Consider the following 17424-nt stretch of genomic DNA (forward strand, 5'->3'; position numbering starts at 1 on the left):
AACGAATAAAATTTAATTGACACTTATAGCAAAAAAAACTAAAATAATTGAAAACTTAAAATGTACGTAAACAGCTTAAAACAAGTCAAAATATTTTGAATATGTTACGGTGTATCATCTGGTGGTCATTTGTTTTATAGTTACAAATAAAATTACAATTTTTTCAAATGACGGAACAAGTTGAGTCCATTTCACGAAACATAATCCATATTATGTAATTGCGTGAAGTGAAGTAACTGCGGTTGCATTTCGTGAAATGGATGCAAACGTTGTCCATTTCGTAAGACACACAATAACGCGATATGGATGCAACATACACATTTCAAGTTTTTAGTGAGAATAATAGGTTCTTAGTTTAAAATATTTTGTTAAGATTAATGCAATGCTCACAATTTAAAAAGTGTAGAGGTTGAGATTAGAATTGAACAGAATCTCAGGTTTATATTTTTGTTTAAGAATGTTTTCAATGAATAATACTAATAATATTAATAATACTCATGATGTTCAACAATAAAAACCATCGCCGACAAATATTATTATTTATTCCCAATTTTGTCATCATCGTTTTTAATCTTTGAATTTATTTAACTGACTGAAATATTAAAACATGCCATTTGTGTATTAAATTGATCTTTTGTAATAAAAAAAAGGTAATTTTTCGCTATCTAATGATAGTTTATTGGGAATTTAATTTTGGGCTCTACTAATAACTTATTTTGTTATAAAACGCAGATCTCATGGGTTTTCCAATATTTTTGTTCTAAGCAAAGAAGATCTTAACGAAGCCATCAAGTTTTACCCGAACGCACAAGAAATACTTAAACGCAAAGCGAGGTGAGTACCCATTAGTGTCGTATTTTGATTATTATCCTTGCAGAAGTATATTATAAATAAACAATAATTAGGTAGTACATAAGGTAATTATTTAATAATGGAATTTCAAAATAAAAAGTTTAAAAGTTGCTCAAACATTTTTATTGCCAACGCCAAGTGCCACCGAGTTTAATTTTTGTAAATTAACTTATTCCGTTTTAATTTAATTATTTCTGTTTTGTTCGTCTTAGGGAGCTGATTCAACAAAATGCAGCAAGAGAACACAGGCAAATACCCAATGAACTACTAGACGAACAATACGGAAACAGCACGGAAAACTTGATGCGAGTTTTATAAATCTACTCATGTCTAAAATATTTGATCATCGAACATCTTCAACTATTCTAAATAGATAAACATTATTTCCATGATTATAATATATTTACACTACATGTCTACATCGCAATATAAGAATATAAGCAAAACTCGATATTTAGGTATATCAATTATATCTATAATATCATAAGTATTATGTATTATGTACCTATACATAATGTATCAGTGGCGTCCCTAGAACCATTTGTACGAAAGGGACTATAAAGTATTAACTCAGATTTTACATGATATAGTTTTAAATTACTTATTGTAAAATAATATATATTTATTTTTATAAATGTGTTTAAGAGCCCACGTGTGTAGTCTCCAACTTGCTAACTAAAGAATAAATTATACGTTCAGAATAGTCCATTTTGCTCTGCTACTTATTGACCTATTGTCAATTATACAATTTAAATAAGTTAGAATATTGTTTTGGGCCCTCTGTTGGCTTATTATAATTTTGTAGCAAGTTATACGAATATATTAAAATATAAAAAATGTCCTAATTGAGGTTCTAAATATTAGACGGAGACAACACATGCGGGTATATTCAACCTTTTAAGAGGTTGTAATGAATATATAACTTTAACCACCTTTAAAGCAACAAAATATTGTATAAATGTATTAATGATGTAACTATAAACTTTTTATTAGTAATTATAGTAGGTATGTAATAAATGCAATAATCATTCATAGGCAATAGGTCAATTGTATATATGTATTAATATTAATTATTAATGTAATCAGAAACAGTTCAGTTAGGTTCTGATAAATTAACTGTAAAAACTAAGATTTTTTTTTTAAAAAGCTACAATAAGGTATGAGGCGTCTGCTAGAATTTTTTATTCTAATAAAATTGAGACCTTGAATACAATTATATATTTTGTGTTTAATTTTTGATTCGAACTCCGAACTTGTGATTTAATGTGTAATAATATTATTATATGCATTGGATAGAAAATTGGATCTGGTTCATGGTTGGCACTTTTGAGAGGTCTAAGTTTAAAATATCTTGTATTTTTCAAAATAATCAGAAAAAAAACAGAAATTTTCGCAAATCCAGTTTTTGACAAAATTGTTTGGTTTTTTTTTTTTGGTGCAACCAAAGAAAATAACCGTAAATATATGAATTTTTCAACTAATGTTCATATTATTATTTTTTATACACAATACAATTTTCAAAATATCTTTTTGAGATATTACAGGTAAAAGAAATTTTCGATATTTATTATTTTCTTTTAAATTATTAGTGTCGATAAAAAATGATTTGCTCGATCAAAAAACTTGAAACTATAGATAAATATTTCTATCTATAACAAAAAAGTTAACCGGAAAATAACCCTATTTATAGTCATGAGTAAATTTCGATTTTTACTAATTTTTTTTTAAATTATTTAATTAGATTATTTATTTAAGTGTGCTAGATTGACACACTGTCTCCGCTTTGAATCGTTTTTTGTATAGGTGATTTATCATTTAATTTAAAATTAACACGTCCATTACAATGACATAGGTACTCAACAACTATTGTACAGCAGAGCGGTTCCCGCTTTTTATTCTTTTATTGTCGATAAATTATTTTTGCTTGGTCAAATAGTTTGAAATTTTAATACAATGATACCCATAAGTAGATCATAATATTAGAACCAAAAACTCAAAGAAATATATAAGCACAATTTTTTTTCAATAGATATTTGGAAGAACTTAGATATTTAAACAAAAATAACAATTTAACTTAGTTATTTTGTTGTAGTTTACAAATATTATTTGTGGTTGCTTGAAACTGAAGTCCCTATCTATTATTCTATTTTATACACACAATAAAAATCTCAAATACGATTTTTTCGGAAAAAATGTATTCAACCTACTGAATATGGTATAACTAATACTTGGTAGTAAAATAAATTACTTTAATAGCATTATAAATTATAATATCATAAAATAGTAATTTATAGGCTGACAGGCCATCGTTATACCAGGCCATCATAAATCGTTTTTCGTATGCATTGATTTATCATTGAATTCAAATTGAACTCAATATCCATTATAACAGTGACCCACTTACCAATCTTTTTTTATTTTAACTATTGTTAATTTATTAGTATGTATTTTAATATTTTATGTTATATTATATTTTAATATTTACATCCGAATAAATATAGAATAACACGTAAGTACTTACCTAATTACTAATGTACCTACCTATTGATAAAACTAAAAGTAGAGATTCGTTTTAAGCCCGTTTTTCAATTGAGTTTTTTTTTTTTGCACAATAGTAATAGAAACTTCGACTCAAAAGGCAACCTATGTGAACTGTGTAATCATAAACTTATCTATAATAAATTGATAGACGTGTAATAGGCAATAGCTATATGTGCTTGTGCTATAATACACGTAATTTCGAATTTCACTATTGCCGATTAATTTTTTCGAAAAAAAAATCACAATACGCCTATGGCTATACACCCAAGCACGTCTTTTACAATCCCACTCAGAATCTATATGACACGCAACAAGGTCTTGACACTCGATCGTCTCGGAGGACTTTGAAAACGTTATTCTTCCAACAGTGTCGTTTCCTCGAAGACAGCACAATATAATAATTCGTTGTAGGACAATAGGCATATTATAGGTACACATAGTATTGTTTTCTACGTTAACATCAAGGTCATAATAACAACTAATAATTCGCGGCACTGCGAAGCTGTTACGAAATAGTGTTACGGACAAACCGACGAGATTGTAATACAAATTATAAAAAATAAAACATCGACATCATCCCGCGCCGCATAACTGTTGATTGAAACAAACCATCTTATAATAATCATTATCGATGTCCAATAGTAAAAAATAATAACAGACTCTTTTACTGGGAGGGGCAGAAAAAAATGTTATACTTAGGCTGGTATCCTACATCTATCAGTATTGTTTCATTCCGACCATCTGATTATACCAAAAAGAAATAATACAAAAATTAAATAATAGTATAAAACAAAATGTTTTCATAAAAAAGTAAAAACTTTATTATATACTTAGATAATGCAAATAATCAAACATTTTAATCAATGTTTGTTAGTAAATCATAAATAAAACTGTGTAACTGGTTGAATACAATTTTAGCGAAATACATTTTGCAATATTATAAAAAAATTTTTGTTATTAACATTTTTTTGTTATAAATTTTGAAAAGGTGATATTTTTACATGATTAATTAAATTTAAAAAAAAAATAACACTCATATTTCATAAAATATTATAATATATAGTTCATAATCCAAAATATTAATTATAACAAGTTAACAGTTAATTTTTTAAAACTATAAGTATGAAAGTATAAAATATGGCAATTTTGATTGAAAAATTCATTCTAAAATCTTCTTTTTGAAAAAATTTGTTCGTCATATCAAATAATCATTTCTGTAATTTCTTCTTTCCCGTAAAAAACTAAAAATAAATAATTGCGGTCAATAAAATCTAATATGTAACAATTATGACGTACATGTTATTTGTCCAATTTAAAACAAAGATAATCATTATTTTATTATTTTATTATTAATTATTTAATATTTTCAGATAAGTACAAACAACAATCAATTTTCGCTTTATATTATGTTGATTTCTTAATAGATAAAATGTCAACAAAAAAGTAAATAAATAACAATTTAAAATTTGAACTTAAATTCAAAAGCTAAAAATAAAAAGATAAAATAACATTCTTAAAATAATTTAAATAAATAGGTAATTATTCTTTTGTAAGATTCTTTTGTTGTCATGGTTACTTACTAACAAAAACATATTTATGATTCATAGATTTTCCTTGTAGAGGAAAAATATCGAGTAGCGTGCTATGGTTTTTCTACTATTATTTGTACTTATTTTTCATTAACATATAAAAATACGAAAAAAAATCATATAAATATAAAATGACGTTCTAACATTCATTACTGGCCCATATTTTAAGCGACCGCTTATCCCCCAAAATTTTGTAGGTAGCTCGCCAGCCAAATCTGGGCCTGTTAAAGCGTATTCACTCAATACAATATGTATAAAATAATTATAAAAAAAATTATTCTTATCTGTTTTGTTTTAAATTCATTTTGAAGATTGTAGTGCATACAGCCAATCATTTCACACATTAGAAAATATTCTTATTTGGCTTTAAATATAAAAATCACCAAAAGGCAAAAATATTTGAGTTTTTTAAAGAGTAAAAAACGAAAAAATACCTTATTTAACTGAGCAAATGCAGATCCAAACTTGGAATGTTCTTGTAAAGAAGGTTGCAACCATTTAGGAAGAGCATTGCGAACATTATCTCGTTGGTAACGATGATCTAATAGCAATACTGCCGCATAATCTTGTTGATGACGCACAGAACGACCAATTGATTGATTTACAGCTTTCATACATAAATTTTCGTAATGCTGTTGCCCAGTGCCCAGACCCTAAATAATAATAACTATGTTTTTAACCAATCTAACTTTTAAAATTAAATTTATACCATGTGGCTATTAAGATAGTTCATTTTCTGTTGTAATTCAACTGACTTAATATTTGGATATGGAAGACCAATGACAATAACACAACGTCCCAAATCATCACTAAAATTTAAACCTTCACTTAACTTGCCACCTGTATAATAATACAAATATAATACAAATTATAGGTTCCGGGACATTAGGTGTCGGCACCGATGCGGTCGGCACCTTTTGCGTGCCATTTGCGGTCAATTTATTTCTATCTACCTGACTATAAGATTTGGGTGCTATATATAATATTTTATATACTATATACTTAATTTATGCTAATAGGTATAATATAATACTTTTTTACTATAATTGATATAGGTAATTATATACTTGTCAATCACAATTCACTGTACTTACATAAAGAACATACCCTAATTTTTTTTTAAATCTAATGACAAACACAAAAATAAAAATTAAATTAAAAAAAAATTAAAAAATTAAAAAAAACACACACATTGTAAAATTGTAAAATCAATACATTCATCGCTCCGCTCAGAATCTAAAATGCACATAATAATAATATTTTTGTCAATCACAATTCACCTACTTAACTTACACGTTATACGCCATACTGCCATAGTATGAAAATGTGTTGGCCGTGATATTTATTTATACTGGATAAACCAATTTGTGATAATTTGAAATCTCGACTATTCAATTACTAATCAATTACACAAATATTTCCTAGTGCTAAAATACACGGTTGCAACTTTCATTTTAATCAAGCACTTTGGAGAAAAATTCAAAATATTGGATTAGCAAGTACTTATAAAGATAATGCAGATATTTGATTACACGTTAGAATGTGTTCTGCTTTAGCTCATATTCCTATTAGTGACATAGATGAAGGTTGGATTATTATAATGAGTAATACACCTGATAATGATAAACTTAAATTATTTTATAATTATTTTATTGTACAGTAATGTAAGTATTTTATTTTATTATTTTATTAACAGTGGTTGGAAAATCCAATTATTTCAAGGGGAATGAGGAACTGTCATAAAAGAAGACACAGAACCAATAATATTGTTGAGGGTTGGAATAGTAAACTTAATAAAATATTAAATACACCACGATCAACTTTTATGAACTTATATAGCTGTCTCAAAAAAGAGACAGAAAATGCGGAACTTTTATATGAAAGAAGCTACTTGAATATGGAAGGTAAAAGGAGAAAAAAAATGTACATACAATTAGACGAAAGAATTAGAAAAACATTAGTAGACTATGAATTAGATAATGATTTAGAAAAATGCTTAAAAAAAATAGCTATTATTCAAAAATTAGAATAAGGTTATGTTTATTATGTACTGTGAGTCTGTGAATTGTGATTGACAAATATATTATTATGTGCATTTTTATAATAATAAATATTTTTAAATTTTTTTATGTAAGTACAGTGAATTGTGATTATTATGTGAATTTTTAAACACGCCAGTAAAAAATACTGCCAGTCCTAAGCCTGGAAAAGTGTGAAGGGAAGTTTAAATATGTAATGAATTATAGTAAAAAAGTATTATATTATACCTATTAGCATAAATTAAGTATATAGTATATAAAATATTATATTTAGCACCCAAATCTTATAGTCAGGTAGATAGAAATAAATTGACCGCAAATGGCACGCAAAAGGTGCCGACCGCATCGGTGCCGACACCAAATTATATACCTATTATCAAATGTATAATACGTATTTAATTTGTTTTAAAAAAGTAGCATTACCAATAACACTAAATAACAATGCACCAGTTACTTTAGAATTTAAAACCGATGTTGTTGTAATGGCTTGACAGTAATTCTTCAAAACTTCGTCAACTTGATTAGTTGACTTTGGTTCTCTAAACAACTTCAATTGTTGTAAAGCATTAAGTTATATTTCATATATTTTTAAATTTGAGATATATTTAAATATAAAATCATTATGTGTGATAAATAATAATTCATTTTAGACAAGCATAATTACTTTTTTTCTTTCAGAAAGCCTATTGATAACCTTGTTTTTCTCTAAATGTTGATAAACAAACTGTTCATAGTCATAAGATGGGAAAAAACATACAATTCCAGCAGGAACTGTTCGGCAAATGTTTTCTAGTAATGAACCAATTTCATTAAGCTATAACATATTTTGACTTTAAACAGTATACTATACTCTGTCCCACGAGAGATCATGCCGCGCAACGACCAAAACTAGTCCCCCCGCGCTTCATACCTGTCACAGGGGAACCAGTTTCAACAGCAGGGTGACGCAGGGGGATGCGCAGGACCGGCATGTTCTCTCGTGGGACAGAGTATAGTTAAACATTTTAAACTTTATAATAATAACAAAATACAATCGCACCATTTTAATTGAAGTTCTCTCTTGGTAAGAAAAATCAAATTGTTTTCCAGTTGGTCCAGAACACACAATCAATGGTAAGATATGATCAGGTGGTACAACATGGCCACAGCTAAAATGCATAATTCTATCAGAATTATCGCCATTGAAATTAAACAGCTGATCCTTAAACTCAGATATAGGTTCCATTGTTCCACCTGATACAATCACTGACCTAATATTTAGAATATTTTAAATAAATATATTTATAAACATAAATAAGATACAAATATATAAGTATTAAAGTACAAAGAATAGAATTATTTACCTAGCTTTATCGACAATTTCTTTAAAATGAACTGCAGGATTCAGAAGCAAAAATTTTAATACTCCTTTACTGACAAATGCTTGCGTAGTACTAATAATACGACCATCCTCACAGTAATTTGTTAGTGACTCTATAAATGCCATTACTGGTGTAAGAGGGTTGTTACTAATTATATCAGTAACTTGTGGGTCAATGTGTTTGTTTTCATCTTAAATGCATATTTATAAATATATAATATTAAATTAGCTATTTGATTGTAAATATTTTTATGTTAATTATTTTAAATTGTTAGAATTTCTCTTTTCTAACCTTCTTTGAGTTCTTTGCCTTTGTTATTTTTCTTAGTTTCGATTTGTTTAAGAAAAGTCTGCAAATTGCTTAGTTTAGGTTTAGATGGTTGCAATGATACTGAAGGCATATATTTTTCAGAATAACCTCTAATCTGAAATAAAAATAATATAATATATATATTATTGATATCATATAGAAACTTGAGCATTTATACTGCATATAAATATTAAGTAAACAAATTACTTTCTGACCAATCTTGCTTTTTTTAAAAAAATCAACAAGCATAAACATATTTAGATGATCAATTTCAGCTTGATGTACAAAATTTTCAAGCGTGTATACTTTTGAGTCGACTCCTTTTCGACTAGCTTCCGCATGACTAACACCAGGAGTACCACCTTCAATATATGAAAATGATCAAACATTATTGAAACAATATAATAATATATTAATAGCTATATTACCAAGCATGTTGATGAGCTTTCCAATAACATAAATTAACTGATTTAAATGCAGTAAATTACTAGCGCTAAACCTTAACTCAAACTTGTTCTTGTACTGTATCAACTGGCTATAACTATGAGTCAACTGAAATATAATAATTTCAAAATTATTAGAAAAACTGTATATTATGTTCTTAATTCAATAGCGAATTAGGAGAAGTAAAAACTCATTATATACAATATTAGAATACATTTTATTAAGTTATAATAACATGCACAAAACACAGCATCTGCCACTGACTAACTAGAAATATTTTTAGTTAATATACTTGAGAACAAAAATAAACATAATTTAAATAATTATATTATTAAATATGATTTAACATAGATGTACCTGTTGACCATTTATTTGTGAACTGTGTATATGACCAATAGTATCTAGTAAATTATGAGCTTCATCAATAATGAATACATTACCCTCAAGACGGATTCCACTTGCTTCTCTGGTACTTTTATGTAATAACGTATTATATGGCAAAGTAACAATCTATAAATATAAAATAAATAAACAATATATAATACTTATAAATTAATATATTTTATTACCTGGGCATATTTTACAGATTCTCTACTAGCATAATACGGACAAGCAGATATTTGGTCTCCTCTATTTACTAATTCTTCCATGTCTCTTAATTCTATAGTAACTTCCTCAGCTAATGATTGAATTTTATCTTTATCGTTATATGGACATTTGCATATAGTTTCAGACTTTTTTTTCTTAACTACTGAACCAACTGAAGACACTTTTGTAGGTTTTTGAGTAGGTTTAGGTTTCCCCATTTCTAAACATCTGTGTGCAAAAAAGTCATATAAATCTTAAAGAAAGCAAAATAAAAAATGTATTGTAGAATTAAATTTGTTAAAATAAAAGCTGAAATTATTTATTATTTAAGGATATACAAGTATTCAAAATTACCTTTCATTCATTAATGTAATATTTTTTAATTTTTTCACTGTTCTATTTATGCAATAGTTTTGACGAGACGCTAATGGTATAATACGAGATGTTGAATATGGACTTTTCTTCAGTTCAGCCACAAACTGTGACAATTGAGAATGCGTACGACTACAAAAATAAATCTATAAATTGAAAAATTAAATACATTAAACTCAAAACAATAATTAACCATAAATGAATGAATATTAACAGAAAATAAAATCAAGAAAAAAACAAGTTAAAAAAGCTTACTCCGTAAGTGGGCTAAATTAAACATATTTTAATTCAATGCAATAAATTATAATTCCATATATAATTCATACACTGTAACTACCGGACAATAAATAAATAAATATCAACAATTGTAACTATGCATTAATAACTAACAGACGGACGAACGGTCACAACACAGATATAAGGGGTTCTAAACATATGTTTTAAAGCCTAAAGACTAAAACCACCAAAAAAAAATTAAAAGGAAAAAAGCTTATAATTATTTTTATGTTTGATTTTAGTTGACATTTTGTTCTAGTTTTAGACAATTAAATTAAATTTAACAAATTGTTTGTTAAATAAGATATGTGTATAGGTACATATCAATATAAGTTAATAAAAATGTACTTTACTCAAACCTGTTAATATGTCAACATTTTTATCAATAGTTAGCAATAAAATGCAATTTATTGAAAGGGCTTTTTTATGGGTTTTTTCCTAATTACCAAATAAAAAGGTAAAATATGTACTGTTCAAAATATGTTTTTTTTTCTAAAATTTAGAAATACTCTAAAATGTTTTTCTTATAGTAAAATTGTATACAATTAAATATTTCTTTTACAGTTTAAAACTTTAAAACAAAACCAACCAGTTTTTAGAAGTATAAATATGTAAAAATTCATTGAAGAAGATTTAGAATGATTATACTATAGGATATTTACTAATTTTCTTATACATTTTAATTAATTCATGAAATATTATATAAACTGGCAACATTTACTTTAACTCCTTCGTACTGGACTTTTTCATCAGATATTTCTTCAAAATCATCTACAGATGACAATTGATCATATTCTTCAAGTACAAATTCACTTTCTTCATCAAAAAAATCTTTGTCTTTTTCTATTTCAACATCATTTTTTTGATTTAAAGTTTTAATTACCAACGACTTTATTTTATTTTTTTTAAACTCTTGTTCCTGAATAAATGATAAAACAAAATGTATTTATTAATTTAATAGAAAATATATATTTTATTCATACAATTATACCATATTATATTAAAAATAATAATATGTGCTGTAAATTTAATAGGCAATATTGTAAACACAATAAACAGCGCAATTGCGGAGGTAGTTATTGGTACTTATCACTAAATTATAAATTGGCACCAGTAAAACGTACTTCTAACTATGCTACATAAGTACATAACATATACTTAGCATAAGAAAAATAAAGTTTTACTAAAAAGTTTATTTTATTTTTGTTTCTTAAAATAACCGCTACAAGTTAGATAATGAAAAAAAAATTTTAGTTATAACTTATTTTTTATTGTATACTGATGTTTAAAATAAATATATAATTCACTATATTTGTTTCTAATAATATGTTATTGAATATTTCTTTTATGAATTAAGAAAATATATGGATTGTGAGCGTAGTTACTAGTTATATTGATCTATAATTTAGCATCATTAGATTTTTAATATTAAAAATTCCACCCTCGAATACAATAATATTTTATAGGTATATAATATGTATATATATTTTTATTAAATATTATTATATATATATCATGGAATTTCATAGTAATAATTATGAAATCGCAATTAATAATTAATAATAAACCAAGAACATTTTAACTTTTGAGTTATTTATTATAAAATAGTGTTTCCTATCTTGATAGAAATGATATCACATTGAATGTTGAAAAATGTTAAATGTATATTTTTAAAGTATATTGCCCATACCTGTCTACAATATGGTATATTATAATGATCTAGTGTCATATTAGTTGTTTTAAGCTTGCAATAAAACAATTGTTATTGTTTTTAGACTCTAAACCTCTAAAAATATTAAGTTTTAAAATAGATTACAGACTATAGTAAATAATAAATTGTGATTTTCTGATACATAATTATGAGAAAAAGTGTACTAATTGGTGTACTAATTGGCAATAACTCAAATAGATTCTTATAACACAAAATACCCACCTTTTTTATTTTTTCAATATTATTATTGAATTCTTCCAATGATTTAAGCATTTTATTTATTTCATATACTTTACGTTGTTGTTCCACTAATTTAGCTTGTCCAGCAATCCAATCATCATCATCATCATCATTATTAGTTTCCTCGTTTTTCATAGTTAGTAACTCGAGTGCCAGCTTGAGTTGATTCCATTCTCTATTTTCATGATCAAGTAACCAACGTACTGCCCCACATATAATACTTAATGTTTTACCCTGATAAAATATTTTAAAACCAATCACATTCGTAAAGATGAAAAATAAAAATAAACGGTGCGACTTGTGAAAATAAACAATACATGACTTACAGTTCCGGTAGGGCTTTCAAAAATTCCTAATTTCCTGCCTTCTATAGCTGAATAAATTTCAGTCATGAAATCGTGTTGGATTCCATACGGAGTAAATGGGAATGAAAATGTTGAAGGAGTTTCAAGTTTTTCTTCTGTGATCAAGCATTTTAAATCGTCAGCGTCAGGCATGTTGCTGAATTGAAAACAAACACAATGATTAAATTTTAGTTCATGAAATGTCGCATACCCGTCACAGGATTTTTAAAAAACGGTTGGGGTACTTGCTTTTAGCTATTATAAGTAACCTATTGTACAAAACACTGTTGTGCCTATACTCACGATTCGGCCGGTCTATTCTTTGGCCGCAATTAAAAAACGTACGACAAAGAACTGAACACGATGAACAAATCCTTAAAAGTGTATAATCGTTAACTGTTGGGAGGTTAAGCCAGAACGGCCAGGCTCTTGAGCGTACAAACCATAAAAAAGTAAGTAGTAAGTAAATGGTACAAACTACAAAGTGTTCGAAGTTTCGAATTCGTTGACGATTCTGTATTTTCATCGTGTTATCTCTAATATTGATCCAGACTCGATCACGATTTTTGGCGCGAAATAACAACTGCTGTAGTTCCTCGGCACTCATCGGTAGCGGTAGGTGCGTCATGAAAACGAAACGACAATACATACACTGCGGGACTAAATCCAATATTGTTCTCTTGTGCCACTGAACGAGGTATAGTATTGCTATATGGGCGGAGCAGTTTGTTGGAGCATGTGGCGGGCAGCTTAGCCCCTCCAGTTTTTGAATCATATTTTAGTTTAAAATACAAATTATCAGGTTCTGTGCTGCTGATAGAGTTCTATCCCATCCCCCCAGAAAAATGTCCCTAATTGCGCCTTTCGACCTATGGGTCTAAGCATAAAGCTTGTACAATGTACAATATAATAATATATAAAACATCCCACGACTTGTTAGGTATATAAAACCACCTTGGGTGGGTCTCGGACTTCAAATAGCTATAACTTCAAAACTAAGTACCTAAAACTATATAAATATTTTAAATTTTTTTCGTTTTGATATGAAAATGATAAAAAAGTGCAAAATTTAAAATTTAAAAAATTTAATTATTTATTATTATGACAAAAAAAAATATTGGATATTATTAATCACCGGTAATACTGCCAACCTCCAAAAAAGCTAATAAGTCTAATTATCTATATTATATTCACATATAGGTATGATTCGTTATAATTTCTATACGGAACAAATCTAGTTTACGGCCCAAACTCGTTTTTTAATTTTTTTTTTAAACAATTTGTTTTTTTAAGCTTAAAACGATGATGTACATTTTTTTTACCGGAAACTATTATTTTAGTATTTTAGAATTTATAGCCTTCCAAAGTTTGCAATTTTACGTTTATGAGCATGCGCGCAACGCTACTTGACTGCCACACGCAACGCTTTAGTAAAAATTTTTTACTATTTTTAAATTTTTAAATTTTAACATTTTTTACGATTTTTTGTGTAAAATCACCTAAAGTAGGTCACAGGGTAAAATCAAATGCATTATTAGTGCACCGTGCACCTCAAAACCGTGCAGGGTCACTAGCTCGCACAAAAAATAAAATAAAATAAAACAATTGTTTTCCGGTTTTTTTGGTATAACTTCCGTAATAAAAAAGAGCGACAATTTTTTCAAACACATTCAAATTCAGTGCTTTAAAACACTCGTTTAAAAACAAAAATTTGAAAAATGAGCCTGGGCCGTAAACTAGATTTATCCCTAAATGTAATACAAGGTTTCCTCGTAAGTGGTTGTTACTTGTTAGTGGAAATTAAAAAAAGTTGAGCGTAGATAAACAATATTTTTTTATGATCGTGTGAAGGTCAAATTTTGACCAAATTCGTAAAAATCGAGTTAATTTAAAATTATTTTGAGTTAGAATTCATTAACATTTTCTTTTTATGTCTAATAATTGAGAATGTAATACAAGATTCATTATAAGTTTGTCTACCTTTAATAAAATAAAATATATAAACAATATACAGGCAAGAATTTTTCATAAGTGTTTAAAGTTAAAATGTTGATAACATTTATCGAATTTTAAATTTTAAATTATTTCGTAGTTAAAAATAATATATAAAATGTTCAATTTGTATAGCTAAGGATTGAAAATTTAAAACAAGGTTCCACTTAAGTAGTTCATTATATAACCAAAAAATCTAAAAAATATATAAGCACAGTTGTTTATTATAGGTAGTAATTTTATATTAGAAATATAAATTAGATGATATTACATATTAAAACCAAGAATAGCGATTTTAATATTATTCTGTTGTAATTTAAAAATATTATTCGTGGGTATGTACTTGAAACTTTAAGAGTAGGTAGGTCATATAGGTATATTATTATATACTATATGCAAAGCTGGAGAGTAACTAGTTAAAAAGTTAAAAGTTACTTTTTTTGATAACTTTTAACTTAACTAGTTTAAAAAAAATAGAATGTAGAAAATAACTTAGTTAGTAACTAAGTTATTTATTTTTATAAATAATTGTAACTTAACTTAGTTATTTTGTTGAAATTAAAGTTATTTGTAATAAGTTATTTACAAAAATTGTCCTATTATGATTTATGAATTATATATTATTTGCATTGATATTTCTGAGAACCGCCAGGACGGAAGTATATCCACCGACGATTATAGGTATGTATATTATTATATTTATTACTATTTACTATAATATAGACATATAGTAATTACTAATTAGTAGTATTAAAGTGAATAGTGATTATTATTATTTATTTATTATTTATTTGAAATATAACTAGGAAGTTTATATTTTCTATGAAATGACAACGGTTAAGATGTATTTTACATTGTTACTAGTGTACGTGTGCATTGATGGGTAATAATACAATTTCCAGAACGGACCTAATTAGTAATTTCTGATAGGTACAGTGATACTTATGCCGTGTTTTCTACAAACTACACTCTACATTCCTATAATATTATATTGGTATATAAATAAAATAATATATAAGAATTAATTGTGGTCAATTTATAAGTCACTATATTTTATAATATCAGCTTATGTAGTAGTGTGTCAACTGGTGTGAGTGTGTGACTATGAGGGTTCCAAGTTCCAACAGTGAATTTAGTCATTCGTCAATGTAATCATTTGAGCGTTTATTTTACTTTATACCAAAACTAGTTATTTTCCTACGATGAGATAAAAAACGTTTATGAGTAAGTTAAAGGTATTTAAAAAAAAAAAAAGTAACTTAACTTTTAACCTAACTTAGTTATTATTTTCATGACAATTTGTAACTTAACTTAGTTACTCAAATTCAGTATTTTTTTAAAACTAATTTTAACTTATCTTAATTATTTTTTATTTTAGGATAACTTAACTTTAACTAGTTAAAAAAATTGGTTAACTTAACCAGCTTTGATTATATGCACAATGTATATAATAAGAATTACATAAGAATTTTCAAATTCAATATTGACAAAAACGAATTTAACATAGGTACTGTAGTACCTAACTAGTAGATAGTAATACTTAATAGTAAAATTAATTACTTTAATTACAATAATATCGTAAAAATGTAAGATATAATATCTAGTAAGTAATATTATACGTAGATAGGCAATATATTAAAATATATACAATGGTTTTATATCATTGAATATTTAACATATTCATTACAATAGTGCCTCTCTAGAGTCTAAACACCTACTGTACGTCTGTACCTACACCAGAACTCTTACTACCTAGTCCATAGTTTATATTGCGCAGGTGTTATAATAATCGGTTTGAAATCCTTAATCCACGAATACTCGTTTTCTTCCTTGTCAAACTAAGTTTAACACATAAATACATACATACATGATACAATATACATACATATATACTCATTTACATACATACATACATACATACATACATACATACATACATACATACATACATACATACATACATATACATAATACGTACATACATATTATGCATAGCAATATAGGTACATACATACAACTGTTTATAAATAATTTTAATAATTAATAATTATTATTTAAAATAATAATTTAGTTTTTATTTTATTAATTGTTAAAAATGTTAGGTATATGTATAATTTTATCAGGTTTTAATAGGTTATACATATTTTAGAATATTACCTAGTTGTTTAAATTTCAAACAACATAATATATTATTAATATTATTATATATATTTATTATTTATTATTATAATAATATTAGAATTATTTCAATTTTAAAAGTTTTAATAATTCACAAGTTAACAAATTGTTAACCACAAAATATTTACGCCCAGGGCAAGTGTCACCTTTGCAGCCCCCCCCCCCCCACCACGCCCACCAAATGTGGTTAGTTCCCCCCATTACTCATTAGGAAATACAATTATGTATTCTACATTTCTATGTATACATCGAATACCAAAGAAAATACCTTTAAATGTTCTAGTTTAAATTAGAAAAAAAATGTTAATCGTCTTTTGATTGTAGCGAAAACCTTTTCGAGCACAAGCGCATAAAAATCAAAAATTGTATCAAAATAATAGTGTACAATTTTCCCTTAGGATAATTATAAAAATACGATTTGTTGTAAATTTATGGAGATCGAATTGGCAAAAAAATGTGGAACGCTTCACGATTTTGCGTGTCATCCTTGCGCAGGGGCCATGCTAATCTTCTCTGTATCGTTCCAATTTTAGTATATGTACAGCCGAAGCTAGTACATTAAAAACTGTGTCAAATGTTCCTTATATA

The 17424-nt window shown here is 26.6% G+C and overlaps 2 protein-coding genes and 1 non-coding gene across 5 annotated transcripts in view; 1 reads left to right on the forward strand and 2 right to left on the reverse strand.

Moving 5' to 3' along the window:
- LOC132934457 (cyclic nucleotide-gated cation channel beta-1) overlaps positions 1 to 2068 on the forward strand; it is a 33798-nt gene extending 31730 nt beyond the window's left edge. For both annotated transcript variants that reach the window (XM_061000757.1, XM_061000758.1), the window contains 2 exons: positions 733 to 834; positions 1065 to 2068. In XM_061000757.1, coding sequence (XP_060856740.1) covers positions 733 to 834; positions 1065 to 1170 — 208 coding nt within the window. In that variant the 3' untranslated portion in view covers positions 1171 to 2068. The remainder of the gene's footprint in view (positions 1 to 732; positions 835 to 1064) is intronic.
- Positions 2069 to 4211: 2143 nt separating this feature from the next.
- Positions 4212 to 13242, reverse strand: LOC132936651 (ATP-dependent DNA helicase DDX11). Of its 2 annotated transcripts, none has more exons than XM_061003407.1 (17): positions 12916 to 13242; positions 12649 to 12823; positions 12305 to 12556; positions 11093 to 11290; positions 10078 to 10241; positions 9705 to 9951; positions 9493 to 9645; positions 9120 to 9243; positions 8899 to 9053; positions 8674 to 8806; positions 8365 to 8572; positions 8061 to 8271; positions 7686 to 7835; positions 7445 to 7568; positions 5692 to 5822; positions 5417 to 5635; positions 4212 to 4634 (listed from the first exon to the last, which is right to left on the reverse strand). In XM_061003407.1, exons 2-17 carry the CDS (start codon positions 12817 to 12819, stop codon positions 4602 to 4604), a joined length of 2673 nt encoding a protein of 890 aa, XP_060859390.1. In that variant the 5' UTR covers positions 12820 to 12823; positions 12916 to 13242; the 3' UTR covers positions 4212 to 4601. The 2 variants fall into 2 exon arrangements, with proteins under 2 accessions (XP_060859390.1, XP_060859389.1); XM_061003406.1 differs by having other exon boundaries at positions 12970 to 13241.
- A 4044-nt stretch (positions 13243 to 17286) lies between these two features.
- On the reverse strand, positions 17287 to 17393 carry LOC132937672 (U6 spliceosomal RNA). The gene has a single exon (XR_009663773.1). It is a non-coding gene; the product is annotated as a U6 spliceosomal RNA (small nuclear RNA).
- Between the last annotated feature and the right edge of the window lie 31 nt (positions 17394 to 17424).

This window comes from Metopolophium dirhodum, chromosome 1 (genome assembly GCF_019925205.1).
Source record: "Metopolophium dirhodum isolate CAU chromosome 1, ASM1992520v1, whole genome shotgun sequence".
Classification (NCBI taxonomy): Eukaryota; Metazoa; Arthropoda; class Insecta; order Hemiptera; family Aphididae; genus Metopolophium; species Metopolophium dirhodum.

Bases quoted from the DNA above. Each gene is read 5' to 3' on its own strand.
- LOC132936651 (XM_061003407.1), bottom strand. From the start codon at position 12,819: ATGCCTGACGCTGACGATTTAAAATGCTTGATCACAGAAGAAAAACTT. The intron at 9,646-9,704 runs GTAATAAAATAT...TTATATTTATAG, and splicing joins AATCTGTAAAATATGCCCAG to ATTGTTACTTTGCCATATAA. The intron at 8,807-8,898 runs GTAATTTGTTTA...TTTTTATTTCAG, and splicing joins AAAGCAAGATTGGTCAGAAA to ATTAGAGGTTATTCTGAAAA.